The 14,502-nt window shown below is 38.6% G+C and overlaps 1 protein-coding gene across 4 annotated transcripts in view; it reads right to left on the bottom strand.

Moving 5' to 3' along the window:
* Nucleotides 1-14,502, bottom strand: part of CSNK1G1 (casein kinase 1 gamma 1) — a 202,879-nt gene that overhangs the window by 12,081 nt on the left and 176,296 nt on the right. For 3 of the 4 annotated variants that reach the window (XM_036892097.2, XM_057488881.1, XM_057488882.1), the window contains 2 exons: nucleotides 9,494-9,604; nucleotides 966-1,072 (listed from right to left, as the gene is read on the bottom strand). In XM_036892097.2, the coding sequence (XP_036747992.1) occupies nucleotides 966-1,072; nucleotides 9,494-9,604 (218 nt within the window). The remainder of the gene's footprint in view (nucleotides 1-965; nucleotides 1,073-9,493; nucleotides 9,605-14,502) is intronic. The other variant, XM_036892099.2, reaches the window with a different exon arrangement.

Here is a 14,502-nt window from a genome sequence, read left to right on the forward strand (position 1 = left end):
AAACTGGGATAGGCTGAATGTTCTCAAAGGGTTTACAAGGAAGGCCATCCACGGGGGACTTGATAATGGGGGGAGTCTAATAACCATAATGTTGTTTAAGTAATTGTACATTAATGATATAAAAATAAAAAAAGTAAAAAAAAAAAAGAAAGGCCATCCATATCAGGTTTGGCAGAAGTTCCTGATGTGTAAAGGACTTCTCTCTCCCTGCCTCATGTTTTCTTGGAGTTTAAATCTGGATCGGAAAAGGCAAAAAGGGAAAGAAGCGATAGAAATGCTGCTTTTGCAGCAGAATCGCTGTTAGCTCACCTTTTATTACATATTCTAAGAGTTTAAACACACACCGTGCAGAAAACACCAAGGGGCTGGCGGTATGAGCAGCACAAGGCATTCGCGTGCAAGAGAAGCAGAAAGGGAGTCGGGTGACCTCCTCAGCCTCTTGGGATTGGTGCGATTTCCTCTCCTTTCCAAGTCTCTCTCTCTTGCCTGACTTATCTGAGTCCCTCTGACCAGAATCATTTAAGTGAGAACAAATGGCCCTGAAATCCTTGCTCCGTAACTCCACACGCAGAGTTGTTAGCCGAGAACCAGAAAGCTTGTGTGTGCCATTCAGCAAGGCCCACTGTTCGAATAAGCAGATTTTCTTGTGTCCCATTGGGAGCAAGAAGCTCCAGGGCCTCAAGGCTCCCGCCTACTGTCTGTTACAGCTTTTAAATCATGATTCTCTTAGGTCACTATGTCTTTTGCCCCACATGGATGAGAAAAACGTGACTGTCTTCCCAGAAATCACAGCTAAAGAAGGGCAGCAGCGGCTTAAGGCACCATGCAAAAACCAAAATGGTCAAAGGAAGAAAGCCATGGACACAAGCATGGGGAGTCCAGTCTGATATGAGCAGCACACAGAAGAGACAGAGAAAAGATTTTTCAACCTATGACTCAGGAGCCCCCTTGAAAGACAAACGTACTTAGCTTCCTCCACTACCTCCACCTCGGCGTGAGCTGCGATCGGTGCGTTGGAGTGGGCTCCCGTGGGGTCATCCACGTTCAGCTCTCCATTGGTCGAGCTAACCACCTGGAACAGAAAGACAGAGTGTGACAGACACCGTGGCAAGAGGGGCCTCCTGCCAGCGCCAGAGAGGGTCGGTCACTAAGGGAGATCTGGTCTCTAGGTCCTAGCCAGGCTGTGTTGGGAATGTTTGTTTTCCTGGGTTGAGGGGCCACATGTCCTAATTTTAGGGAAGGTTCCCAGACCCCTATCATGTGAGAATACAAAATTCAATGACATATTCATGATGATACCTCCCATATCGAATGCCAACTGTGTGTGAGGCATTCTGCTACTACACTGTAATGTGTGTGTGTAAACCTAATCCTCACAAAAATCTTGTGAAATAATTCATATTACTCTCTTTACTTCTACTCCTCTCAGTTTATTATGCTGTAATTATACATTCAGTGATGATGCTAGAAAATATTCTAAAAAGGAAATCAACAGTGGGCACCAGAAACCACAAGCAATCACACTTTCCTTCGGAAACTTCTTCAGGGCTTTGATCATTGGTTTGAAGTCACTCAAATAACATGACCGCCACATCCTCTCTGGTGAGAGGCCAGACGGCAGAAACACTCTCCCTTAGAAGACCAGTCTTATTTCAACAACTTTTATTTCAGGTTCAGTGTCACCCCTTTCTCACTGGCCCCCAAATGCACTGAAGGCCCTGGCTTCTGCCGTCTGGTTAATGGGCACCTGGTCAGGCTTCTCTCACTTGTCTGCTGCCTGTCACCTGGGTTCATTTCCAGCATGTGACCCCTGTCTGTGTGGGTGCTGGGGAGTGGGAAAAGGGACCCTGCTGGACAAACCACTCTGCAGTTAAAGACCTTGGCTGAAACTTGGGAGAGAACCACAAAATAGGATAAATGGTCCGGACATCACATGTCCTTGGGTAAGTAACTTCATCTATTTGAGACTGTTTCTTACAGGCTGATTTGAGAATTATACAAGAAAATGTATGAGACAGTGTCTGGTATAATACCTGGCACACAATGATGGAGGCAGCATTGCACAGTAAATAAAAAATGGACTCTAGACTTAGTCAGCCCTGGGTTGGAACCCTAGCTCCACCACTTACGTGCTGTGTGTCCTTGGGCAAGATCTGCAATCTTTCTGTGCCTGAGCTTCCTAATCTGTAAAATGGGGAAACAACGCTGCTTACCTAATAGGGTTACTGTGCACACGATCCACACAAAGTGCTTAGCCCAGTGCCATGGTACATGGTAATGGCTCAGTAAGTGTTCATTATTACCGGTATTCTCCCCTCCATAAACCCTTATTCTTATCTCCCACTATCTGGGGTCTTCAACAGCAGTTAATTCGCAAAAGTCTCCTGCATAGTCATAAAGAGGAAGGCAGAAGGAAATGTTTAGCATTAAGGAGTCTCTGGGGCATTTATTCAAAGAGGAAAGGGCAAACAAGTTAAATACTACTTACTAACTAGCAGTCTATACCCACCATTATTTCTAAACCAGAAATATTTATTGTTCTTATTACTGATATATGCTTTAAAAAATTTTTAAACAATGCTGTATGGTTAGTCAAAGAAACCTACAACATTAAATTTGGACTTACCCAAATGAGATCCAAATTTCTGTTAATGATAAAATTTAGCATCTCTGATTAATGGAACCACTTGACCTTATTTTCTACTGACATGATACAATAAATACTACATAAAAGAAACCTACAACATTAAATTTGGATTTACCCAAGGGAGATCCAAATTTCTGCTAATGGTAAAATTTAGCATCTCTGATTAATGGAACCACTCCATCTTATTTTATCTACTGACATGATACAATAAATACTACATAACATTCTAGAGTATTCTGGCCAAAAAAAAAGTTTTTTCTGACTACAAGTATGATGGAAAAAAACATGCAAACCCAAAATATGGGGCATTATATAGGACAACAAGCCTGGACTCTTCAAAAAAGATCTGGTTTAAAATCTTTTTTTTCCTTTTAACATAGGGATGACTATTATAGATTAAGTGACTAAGAGACTGAAGAGGCATAACACCAAATGCTATGCATGAACCTTGATTAGATCCTGAATGCTAAAAAATTCATTTGGGGGACAACTGGGGGAAATGTGATTAAATTTCTAAGATATAACAATGGTGTTGGTTACATCAGAGAATATTCTTAGGAGATGTGGGCTGAAGGGTTTTGGGGTAAAATATTATGATGTCTACAACTTATTTTCAAATACTTCAACAAAACCCTACCTTCAGCATACGTGCACGCGCGCACACACACACACACATAGAGTTAAAAGCAAACATGGCAAAATCTTAATAATCGTTCATCTAGATTAAGGATATACACAGGTTCACTGGATCCCTCCACCCTCAACTTTCTGTAGATTTGAAAATTTAGAAGTAAAAAGCTGGGGAAAAAACAGTAAAAAACACGAAGTTGAGGAGGGTTTACAGACTGGAGAACGACAGCTCTTCACACCAATGCTGTCCTGTTCATTTCCTTAGCCTACATTTGCTTCTTTTGTGCACATTCTGGCTGTACACTAGTGATAATGCTGGTAAATTTATGCTGTGAGCACAAGAGTTAAAGGAGAAATCAGAATAAGTTTCTTAATGAACAACTCAGGAACTGGACAAGATGTTTAACATGTCTTGGCCTCTAGTGACATGAAAGACGCAGGAGTAAACATCACTACTGCACATTACCTGGTGACTTTGGGTCACAGTGCTGCGCACATACTGTCTAATTTCACCATGCTATGAACTACCACTTGGCCCGTGAGTAATGTCCTTGAGTGGGCAATCTAAGCAAGAAGAGGTTATACCCATTTTACAGACTAGACTTCTTGTCTATATCAATTAATCATGAATAAATGGAAACCTTAAACTAACTTAAACTTAAGGGTACCTAAAATACACTTAGGAATCAGTGGTTACTAATCTGAGACTTTAGAGCATTCACTTAGTTATGTCAAGCTGAAGGTAAAGTCTGTCAGACCACTGAACCGCTGCCTAGATGTGCAGTGGAACAAACACTAGTGTGGGTGCCTCAAGAGCTGGATTCCAGGACGAGCTCCACCAGCAACATTCTCTGTGAGCACTTGTGTGACTCTTCAAAACTAGGCTCATAACCTTGGTCCTGTCCACCTCACAATTACTATAGCAGTTAAACACAATGATCTCTAGATAAGTGACTTGAAAAATTATAACAAATCTTATAAATGTAGTAAGTTATTAGTATTTTAAACAATAGCAATTTTATACTTTTTAAAGGGATTTTTTAGTATAACTTCACTAAAAAATAATCTTTATTTGTGTATCTGGAATACTGACATTTTGTTGTAAGCACTACTAAAATTAGCCCCACATTCCTCTGGGTGTATTACATAAAACCAAAGTAATATCTTAGGATTAACCATGAAAGAGACTAAGGTAAAGTACTATTGTGAACTTAAGTCCTTAACAGTGGTAACATCCTTTATAGGACTCTCACAAAATTAGAATTTTTATTCTCATTTTTCAAAATGTTACCATGAAGACATTATCAGAGCTATGTGCCAAAGGGAGCAGTACTTCAGCTGATATTCAATGGGAACAATACTAACCTAAACAAGAGCTGTGAACAGTTAAGTTATAAAAACTACCATGGGGAGTCTGCCCATTGCAGCATAGATTGGAATGGGAGTGGCCGTGCGCCTCATCAGAGCAAATTCTTCTCATCTCAGTGCTTTGCACTGCCTACTAAGTTTATGTGCCTCCAAGTCATCCAGGTCTGGCTAAGCATGGTTTGCTCATATGATCACTGAGAAGTGAGACAACTCAGAAATATGTGGGCATCTGTTGTGCTAGAAAGGTACTGCTGGTTTGGTTTGCAAAAAGATAGTCTTCATGAGTTGACAAAAACTGGGGCTACAATCAAAGAGGCAGGTGTAGTGAGGAGCAGCAGAATTTAACCTATTTACTAGGGAAAGGGCACAGTTGCCTGTCCCCTAAGTGTCAAAGAAGCCGGCAGAGCTTACTTCATAGGGAGTAGGGAGAGAGTGCATTTTTTAGAAGTGCTGTCACTGACTAACTGCTCACTGACTTCATTTCTAGTCCAAAGACAACCCCTCACCGTGGACAAGAGGAAACACTGTCCAGATGAGCATACCTGTGTTCTAGGAACAAAAATCTAGTAAACTGTCCAGATATGACTGATTATGAAGCATTTTCCTTTACAATTTTTTCTCTAATTACAAAGTAAGCATGTTTATTGTAAAAAAATGAGAACATTGAAAAAGACAACATAAAAAATGCAAGTTTCCAGTGACATCCACATGGAAATGGCTAGTGGGAAATCTGGTATGTGTTCCTTGAGAACAAGGGCATGCAAAGTATTTACATGAAAGGACAAATAGTAAATATTTTCAGCTTTGTGGGCTATACAGTCTGTGTTTAAACTATTCATGAAGGCAGTGATTACAGCATGAAGGCAGTGATAGACAATATGTAAACAAAGGAGTGCAGTTGTGTTCTAATAAAACTTTATATACAAAAACAGGCAGAGGGTGGGATTCGGTACACTGGTTGTGTTTGCCCATCCTTACTCTACATTGTTTTTGTTTTTTTTCTTCTCAAACCCTAACGTGTGTGTGTGTGTGTGTGTGTGTGTGTGTGTGTGTGTGTTCTCTTATATATTTTCAGACATACATGAAAATAAATAAAAACAGGGCTAATTTTACATACTGTTTTACAAGTTATTTTTTCCAAAACACATCTTAGACATTTCCTATAATGCCCAGAGATCTACCTCTACTTTATGGAAATATTACATTTGTTTAGTTAATGCTGAACCGATTAACTTAGTTGTCTCTGACTTCCTGGTATTACAAACAAGCAGCAATAAACATTCTAGAATTGCACTGTCCTATAATATAGTAGCTACTAGCTACATGTGGTTACTGAGGACTTAAAATGTTCAAATTGAAGTGTTCTGTAAGTGTAAATAAAATACATACAAGATTTCAAAGACTTAGTAAAAAATAAAATGGTATAAGATCTCAATATTTTCAATATTGGTTACATGTTGAACTATTTCAGATGTACTGGGTTAAATATATCATTAAAATTAGTTCCACCTGTTTCTTTTACTCTTTTTTCTGATTACTAGAAAATCTGAAATTACAAATATGATTCATATTTCTTTTAATAGCATTGTTCTAGAATGTATAACTTTAATATCTGTACATTTCTGAGGGATATTTACTGAAATGATTCATTAGATAAACATGAGTAGATATTTAAGACTTTAACATATATTGCCAAATTACCCTCCAAAATTCTTATTAGATAGGCTATTATTAAACTTAAAAATTTTTACAAATGTGATCAATAAAAAAACAGGTATGTATATGTTTTTTAAATTGTTAGGTTATATTTTTATCTGAGCTATATAAGCACACTGTATAAAGAAGCAAATATTTCTACAATGACTGTTAAGAAAAACAAGTTTCTTTTCCCCATTCCACCATTTCCCCTTCCTTTATAACTGATTCTTTTGTTTTTTGCCTCCATATCTGGTTTTATCTTTATAACATGTATCCTGATTCTTCAGTTTTAGACATTACATTCATTTTTTCCAACCTTCTAGTCTCCCATTATAGTTTATACTGTAATTTGGTTAGGTCAATTCTTGGGGTTTACATTATGACTATTAAAAGCTATTTACAGCTGCACCAAGGAGTATGCCATATAATTTCTTGTTTCCCTTGGAGTTATCTTTTAACATTTATTTTTACTGAGCTTTTTATACATTAGTTGCTAATTACTCATTCTAATCAAACTCTTTCTCTAAACAGCTACTTTCAAGATATTCTGACATATCAATATCCTAGTCATTTCATCATTGTGTTAAAATTGTTCTCAAAGCCTCCTGACCACCTGTGTTTGGGACAGGCTCTCCTCTCTTACTGGTATACAGTTGTCATCCTGGGATTTCCTAATTCTACCTTTATAATGGGAAGTCCCTTTGCTTCTTTTCTGTATTGGATCTCTTGTTTCATGGATCACATATATTCCTCTTTCCTGGTTTATTCACTCATTTTCATAGCACACATCCTCTTGGGCTTCATAAAAAAGGATGCACAAGAAGTAAAATTTCTGAGACCACAGATTTTCAAAAACATTTTTATTCCATATGCCAACCAGATTGACATTTTGGCTGAATACAGAATTCTAGGTAGGAAATAACTTTCCTTTAGAATTTTGAAAGCATTGTTCATTGCCTACTAGCTTCTAGTATTGCTGTTCAGAAATTTGAAGCTCTACTAATCCTTTCTTTGCATGTGACTGTTTTCTTTTTCTGGAAGCTTAAATGACCTTCTCTTTGCCCTCTATGTTCTGAAATTTCACAATGATGTACAGCTTGGTGTGATTCTATTACCCATTCTGCTGGACACTCAGTGGGCCCCTTTGATCCAGAAATAGGAGTTCTGGAAAATTATTTTTTTAACTATATCCTCCCCTCCACTTTCTCTGCTCTCTCTGGAATTCCCATTATTTTAGAGACTAGATATCCTGGACTCTCTCTCCTTAAACCTTACATTGCTATTTCTACTAATCTCATCTTTCTGTCTCTTTGCTCTAATTTTGGGAGACTTCTTCACAATTGTGTCTTCCAAACTATTGGGTTTTAAATTTTATTTATGTTTCTAATTTCCAGGAGCTCTTTTTTTTTTTTGATTGGCTCTTAGAATGTTCCTTTCAAAAAACAGCATCGTGTCCTTGCTTCACGCTACAGTATCCTCTGTCCCTGAGGACATTAGTAATAAGGTTTTCTAGGTTGCTGTTGTTCCTTGGCCTTTATTTTACTAAAGGCTTCCCTCAGAAGTTTGATGATCTTTGTCTGCTCGCATTTACAAATGGAAGTAAGTCTGCAAAGTTAACTGGCACTGTGACTTCAGGGATGGGTCTTTTAAGTACGGATCTCACTGCAGAATGAGCTGGCTGGGCATTTCATTAGGGAAACCCTGTTGCCAATATGCTCAGGTATTTTCTTTTTGGCTGGTCAGACTCCCTCCCCAGAGCCAGCTCTATCTCCTGCTTGAATGGCACGTACCTGGCAATCAGCATACTGAAGCACTAAGTGAGGAAAGCAGGCAGTCAGGTGTGCATACATTCAGTGAAAGTCCCTTTTTCAGTACAGGACTCCCCACCCAAACGTGACTCTATTCCCTGACCCACAGACCCTCTCTTGTGCCCTCTTCAAAGAATAAATCTTTGGTCTTCGCTGGGGAGGAGGAGAGCATCTAAGGACCTCTGGCTTCTCAAATAAGACTTTCAACAAATCGTCTGTATTTTAGCATGTGCTCCTCCATGCCCACCTCCCCCTTACAGAAGGCCCATTTCTGAGTCCTTCGTGGATTCCCCAGTGTGAATGTGCAATGTGCTCTCAGCTTGCCCTCCACTGGCTCAGGATCCAGTTTTCTTGGGACTCTCAAATCATTTAATAATTGCCCATCTGCTTTCCAGCTTCTAATATTTTGTTTCTGTTGCCTCCTTCTGTTTTCTCTATCCTTATATGGATTTTTACCTTAAAAAAAAAAATCCCTTTATTATTCGTGTTGTTCCAGGAGCAGGTAAGAGTAGTGCTCAATCCATTTTAACCTACGTGTTGCTATGAGGTTTTTACAGGGCCAATGCTGACTCCTAACTTCCTGTAAATAACACTCCATGGATCTTCACTCCACGTAAAATCATATTCTAGACAATCAAGCCTATCAAGATGCATTTCTACATGTAAAAGGCTTGTCTTTTATAAGAATTTATATTTGGTAGCTCTGGGCTCACCTGTGTGCCCCAACTGGGGGTGTCCCTTACCAGTGTGAGAAAAGTTAAGAGACACAAGATGTTCTTAAGTACTAGAGAGAATAGAGACTCCAAACTGTCCAAATGAAATCAGAAATAATTCTCCAAGACCACTTATTCCGGGGAGCAAAAAGAAATAGTCCAACCTCTTGGGCACCCACTAAAAAATGGCTGACTTGGACCAATTCACATTCTCAGCTACATGCTAAGATGATATTCTCAGTACGTATCATCATGGAATGAGCTACAGATGAAGTCCTCTATCCAAAAAATACTTATTTCAGCTCTTCACAATTCAGACTTGACTCTCACATACTTTTCTACCTTGACATTATTTATGTGGCTTATCATGAGTGGATATAGGATTAGTTAAACTAAAAATCAGTACTGGAAATCATAAAAATATTTCTTAGTCAATGACAACAACCAGAGATCATCTCAACAAGTGACTCATCTAAGTCCAGCGAGGCAGAAAATCAGCAGTCAACTAGAGAAGCAGCTCAACCTTGCTATCAGTTACCACTGCGAAGGAACCTGAGTCTCAGAAGCAAGCCTACATTCTATCAGCCGAGGTGAGAAGGCAAGGAGAAGGCAGTAAGGGCAGTGAGTACCTGCACTGATCCCCCATGGCGGTCTGCAGCCAAGTGAGACGTCAGGTATGAGGTATTGGTCTGCCGGCTGGGCTGGACTTCCCACTCTCCTCGGCGCTCTGACGATGCAGTCTGCTCAGGCATTAGGAAGCATGAGAGCAAGATAGGGAAGGAAAGGTGAAGCAACAGCGAGCAACAACAAAACCAAGTACATTAGTGTCCCTGAGGGTTTGGTTTGGTTTGGATATTAAACTAACAACCGCTGCAAAGCACTGAGAAAACGTTAGCTTAGCTACATTCATTTCAGTCTAAGGAGCCAGTATGTGACCTTCTACAGCACACTATCCTCACCCCACACACAGAAAAACAATAATCACCAAAGGACGACAAAGAGAAAGAAAGAAAAAAATAACTTCAAAAGCTGATATCACCTTTTAGCTTCCATATTAGTAAAATTTCAGTAGCCACTAAGCAAACCAAATTCAGAATGTTAAAACTGTTGGACAAAGGAACAACCATCCTTACAAATTCCTTCACTGATTAAAGATCTGTCTACATGGACAGTAGTCAATACAGAAAATTCTTGGCATTAGGAATCAAAATAATATGCCTTGCCTTCCCCTCCATAGGGAGCCTACCTCTTTCAATATAAATCTACATAAGACTTTTAAGATAAAATGTGCAGGGGCAGGGGCCGAAATATGCTTTCTTATCTGAAAGAATGAACAAAGTATTTTCTTAAAAGTGGGATCACAGGTCAAGAATATGAAAAAAAAAAAATAGGAGGAAAATAAGGTTATAATGCTTTCCTTGAGTCTGGAGTTAGAAAAAGATTTAGATATTAGAATTAGAAAACTTTAGTCCTATCAGTTATTTTCTTCTAGAAAGCAAAAAAAGTAGATCTTTTCCCAGCAAAAGTAGGGCTTTCAGTTCAAAGCCTTCCTGGCTCTGCTTTCACCTCGGCTATCATTTAGGCTCTCTTCGTTCCTTCTTTACCTGTTTTTTAGATCTCAAACTATTCTGATCTTGCTCTTGATGATCAAAAATCATCATACGTGATTTTTGTTCTGAAGAATCAGTTTAGATGCCCCTTCCCCTGCGCCAGATGACCAAGGAGGTGTTAGCATCGTGCTGCTCAGCTGTAACGGTCCTAAGGTCTATAAAAATGAAAAATGAGGAGCCGGAGAGGCAGCAGTGAGGGATTAGTAAATCAAATTTTAATTGCTGCTGATACAAAAACAGCAGCAGGGGTTGGGATATGATATTGCTGCTCTGCATGAAAATTGGCAAGGATGGTATAAATCTGGGAGCCATTCACAGCTCTAAATGTTGTATTCTATAACATGAAAAGAAAGCATGGAGAGTTAGTGTGTGAAGGCTCCACATTCACTCTCCTCTTCCTACATCCCACTCACAAGTGGTTTAAAACTTACCTATAAGTCACCAAAAGGCTTTTCTCATTAAAAAGAAAAATCCTCATACGCCAGCTACAACTTACTCATCCTCTTTATTAATGTCACATGGAGTCACATGGGTAATGGCACTACCAAGCACCCCGGCCATGCCCTCTGATATTCCTCAGCGATGAGCATATTCTGTCAGGCAGCTATATTAACTTGCTTGCTATAAACTCTTTAAAAATACACACCCCTGCCAATTATTTCTGTCACCAGAGGTTCAGAAGTTTCATCTTCCAAAGTAAGACTATGGTTTATAATATAATCATAATTATTTTGTAAACTTATTAAGAGTATTCATATCCTCAGAGTACTTAAACTCCTTTGTTCTCACTACTAGAGATTTAATAAATCTGTTCTTCTGATATTATAACTAGTTAATATCTATTAGTGATAGCTTCTTCAGTTCTCTCTAGGACTTTTTAAATATTTAAGTAGATAGAATATTTAAGCTCTTAATTACTTATACAGAACTATAGTTCTCAACAACTTCGAATGCTTAAAAAGTACCTAGACATTTAGAAGCCATTTCGTATTGTTTGGAGTTCTGTGATCCACGTTTTTGCAATTACTTCTCTCATGAATGCTCTCTGTTTTGTGTTTGTTTTAAAGGCAGAGAAAATTGAAAATGGCAAGAAATATATATAAAACACTCATATGCATTTAAGCTTAACAAAACCTTAGATAGTTGGTCAACTATTATTTCCATTTTTATTGAAATACTTATCAGAAGTCTGGTTTAATGCCACTGTCTGATTTGGAGACCTGGGCACTTGCTTACACTCATTTTAGCTAAATAAAATAATTTGTTGGAAGAATTAAGATTTTTATCTAAATGAGACTATCAAGATATTTTCCAAAGGCTTAAAAGTCACCCTTCATCTCCATCCTCAAAGAACTGTGCTAATTATCTTTTAAAGAGAGAAAAATAAGTTAACTTTCCAGATTGCTTCATAAATGCTTTCACTATGACAAAGAACACACTGCACCATGCTATTGGCCTTCAGTGCCACTGACAGCAACAAAGCCAAGTGACAGACATGAACATGGGTGGTTGGTTTATTACCTTGGAAATTACTGTTCAGTATAATGCCCAACTCTATGGTGATTATTTTGGCATTTAAGGGTTTGGACTGATATGTAGAGGTTGATATAGTAGAAAGGGTCATTTGTCACTTTTAGATAGCAAATGAGTACCTACAAGCTAAACGAAACCAAGGAATATTGACAACTACGGTATTCTGCTAATGTACATTTCCCTAAAAGATATTCTAAGCAATGTACACAGGAGTTATGATTAGGGATAATCAGCACAGGAGCTAGTTATACTAAGCAAACCAGCCGAGGATATCAGCATGTAAGCCCTCCACTCGCAGAAATCACACTCGCAGAAATCACTCATGCACACATCTATCTAAAAGGCCATCAGTCATTCAGCAACATCAATCCTCTGCATTACTTGGAAGGCAAAGGTCCACATGGAGTGTGTACATCCCCAAAGGCAGGAACAGGAATCTCAAGTACTGGAAATTCTTTGGGGGAACGCTTTAAAATCTTCAGTTGTGATTGTATTACCTGTGTGGAAATGCTTGGTTTACTATCCTGTAGACGAATGTAGAAACAAGAAAGCAGCAATCCAGCATAGCATTAATCAAAGGCAAAGTAACACAAAATACTTAGGGGAAAACAGAAGCCTGGCATAAAAAGTCAAAACCACCACCTGTGCCTAGGGCAGAACAAATCTCTCCTAACAGTCAGTTGATGGGGATTGATGGACAGACAGTAGGGAGAAAGGCACAAAAGGGCAGGAAAATAGTCTGAAAACAACTCGGATACCACCCCCATGTATGGCTTAAAAATTTTATCAAATCCTTTTTGGAGATAAAGCTACTGTTCCTGAAGCAAAAGGCAGGCTGACATCTTTTTTCTGCTGTAGCAAACCAATCACCAAATCCTATTCTTTATGTAAAGTTATTTTGAAAAATTAATTTTGATTGCATTTACAAAAAACTTTATCCACTTTGCTTAATGGCTCCCAAAATCCTTTAAAGGTTACCATCTGTACAGAACATTTTGGCCCCCCATGTCGGTTTTCTAGGCTCATTATATAATCATAGTCTTCAACTATAAATAACAAGAATAAGGACTGAAGAGTTCCAAAAGGTTTGCAATAAATACACTACATTACATTCTTACCACACTTCCAAGATAAAAGAAAAAAATTTTTTTTATGTAGTTGGGGTAAGATAGAGAAAGAAAAAACAGGGCAGGAAGAATGGTAAAGGAAGCATCTTAAGATATTTTGAGGAGTACATCAGAACTCAGACATGAACTGACAAAAAGCTGGCAAAGTTACTGAAGTGTATACTTTCACAAAATAAAAACTTCCTTCTATTAAGTTCATGAACTAGAATCACTTTTCTTATGTCAGACAGGAGTTATTCTATGCAACCTGTCACGTGTACAGTGACTTCCTGTATTCTACAAACCTGATCAAACATCAGGAATATTTGAAAACTGCTGTACTACCTTGAAGGGATTATTCCCAAACTCAGTACTATGCAGGCCCACACAGGGAGTACTATCAATTCTGTGAGGTTCTGAGAAAAATCACAGGAACCATCCTAGAGGTTTGAAACTCTCTACTCAAAGCCCTATTCTTACTCAAAATGGTATAGGGAATGATTTCTCTAGGTAGGAGTCCTACAAGGAGGTATCTCAAAACATAGGGTGTCTGCTGAAATACAAAATACTGAAGAATGTATACAGACAGAAGAAAATTTTTAATATGGAATAGCGAATTAAGAGCAGAGGTGAGCAGCAGTGACTAGCTATTAGAATGGGAGAAGCTAAGAAAAGGACTGTATTTCAGTTTTGCACTTGCTTTTTTCAATGTCTCCCCTGGAGTTAAGATCCCAGATACAAGGGCCAGCCCCCTCCTGCACTGAGCTCTCTGCGGGAGGGTGGCAGAGCGAGTAGGCAGTCCACATCTGAGCTCCTGCTAGACAGCAGACAGCAAATTAGGAAACTACACACAGGTCAAAAGGAGGCAAATTATCTCTGAGCAAACTCATCTGCACCTTCCACTAGCAAAATCTGACCCTTGCTGAAAATGAAGCAGTATTCTGTAAAAGGAAGGGAATGTAGCTTTTGTTTTATTAAGGCTATTGGACTTTTTAAGTTTTGTTGTTTATTTCTTGTGTGTTTATAGGTACTGAGTGAGTTTAAATATGATTCTTATTGAAGGGATGACGGATCAGCTTTATTGACCTTCCATTCTTATTTTCCTGCCTAATCAAACTGGAATATTTGCAAGTGAACAGTCACTTAGTAGAAGATTACAAAGAATAAAACCGTTTCCTTTAAACATATACTATGGTTATAAAAACAAGTAAGTAGTATTTTGGGATTCAGTATTATCAGGGGTAGGATACCATGTCTGGTAGAGTTTAATAGTTTTTGATGGGTGATATGACTTTCCAATCTGAGAACAGATCTGTTCTCCCTAACCTTCTAGGCCCACAGCAAACCTATCAAATAAAAGGGATCAATGGGAGGAAAAGGAAACTATCA

This window comes from Manis pentadactyla, chromosome 11 (genome assembly GCF_030020395.1).
Source record: "Manis pentadactyla isolate mManPen7 chromosome 11, mManPen7.hap1, whole genome shotgun sequence".
Taxonomy (NCBI): Eukaryota; Metazoa; Chordata; class Mammalia; order Pholidota; family Manidae; genus Manis; species Manis pentadactyla.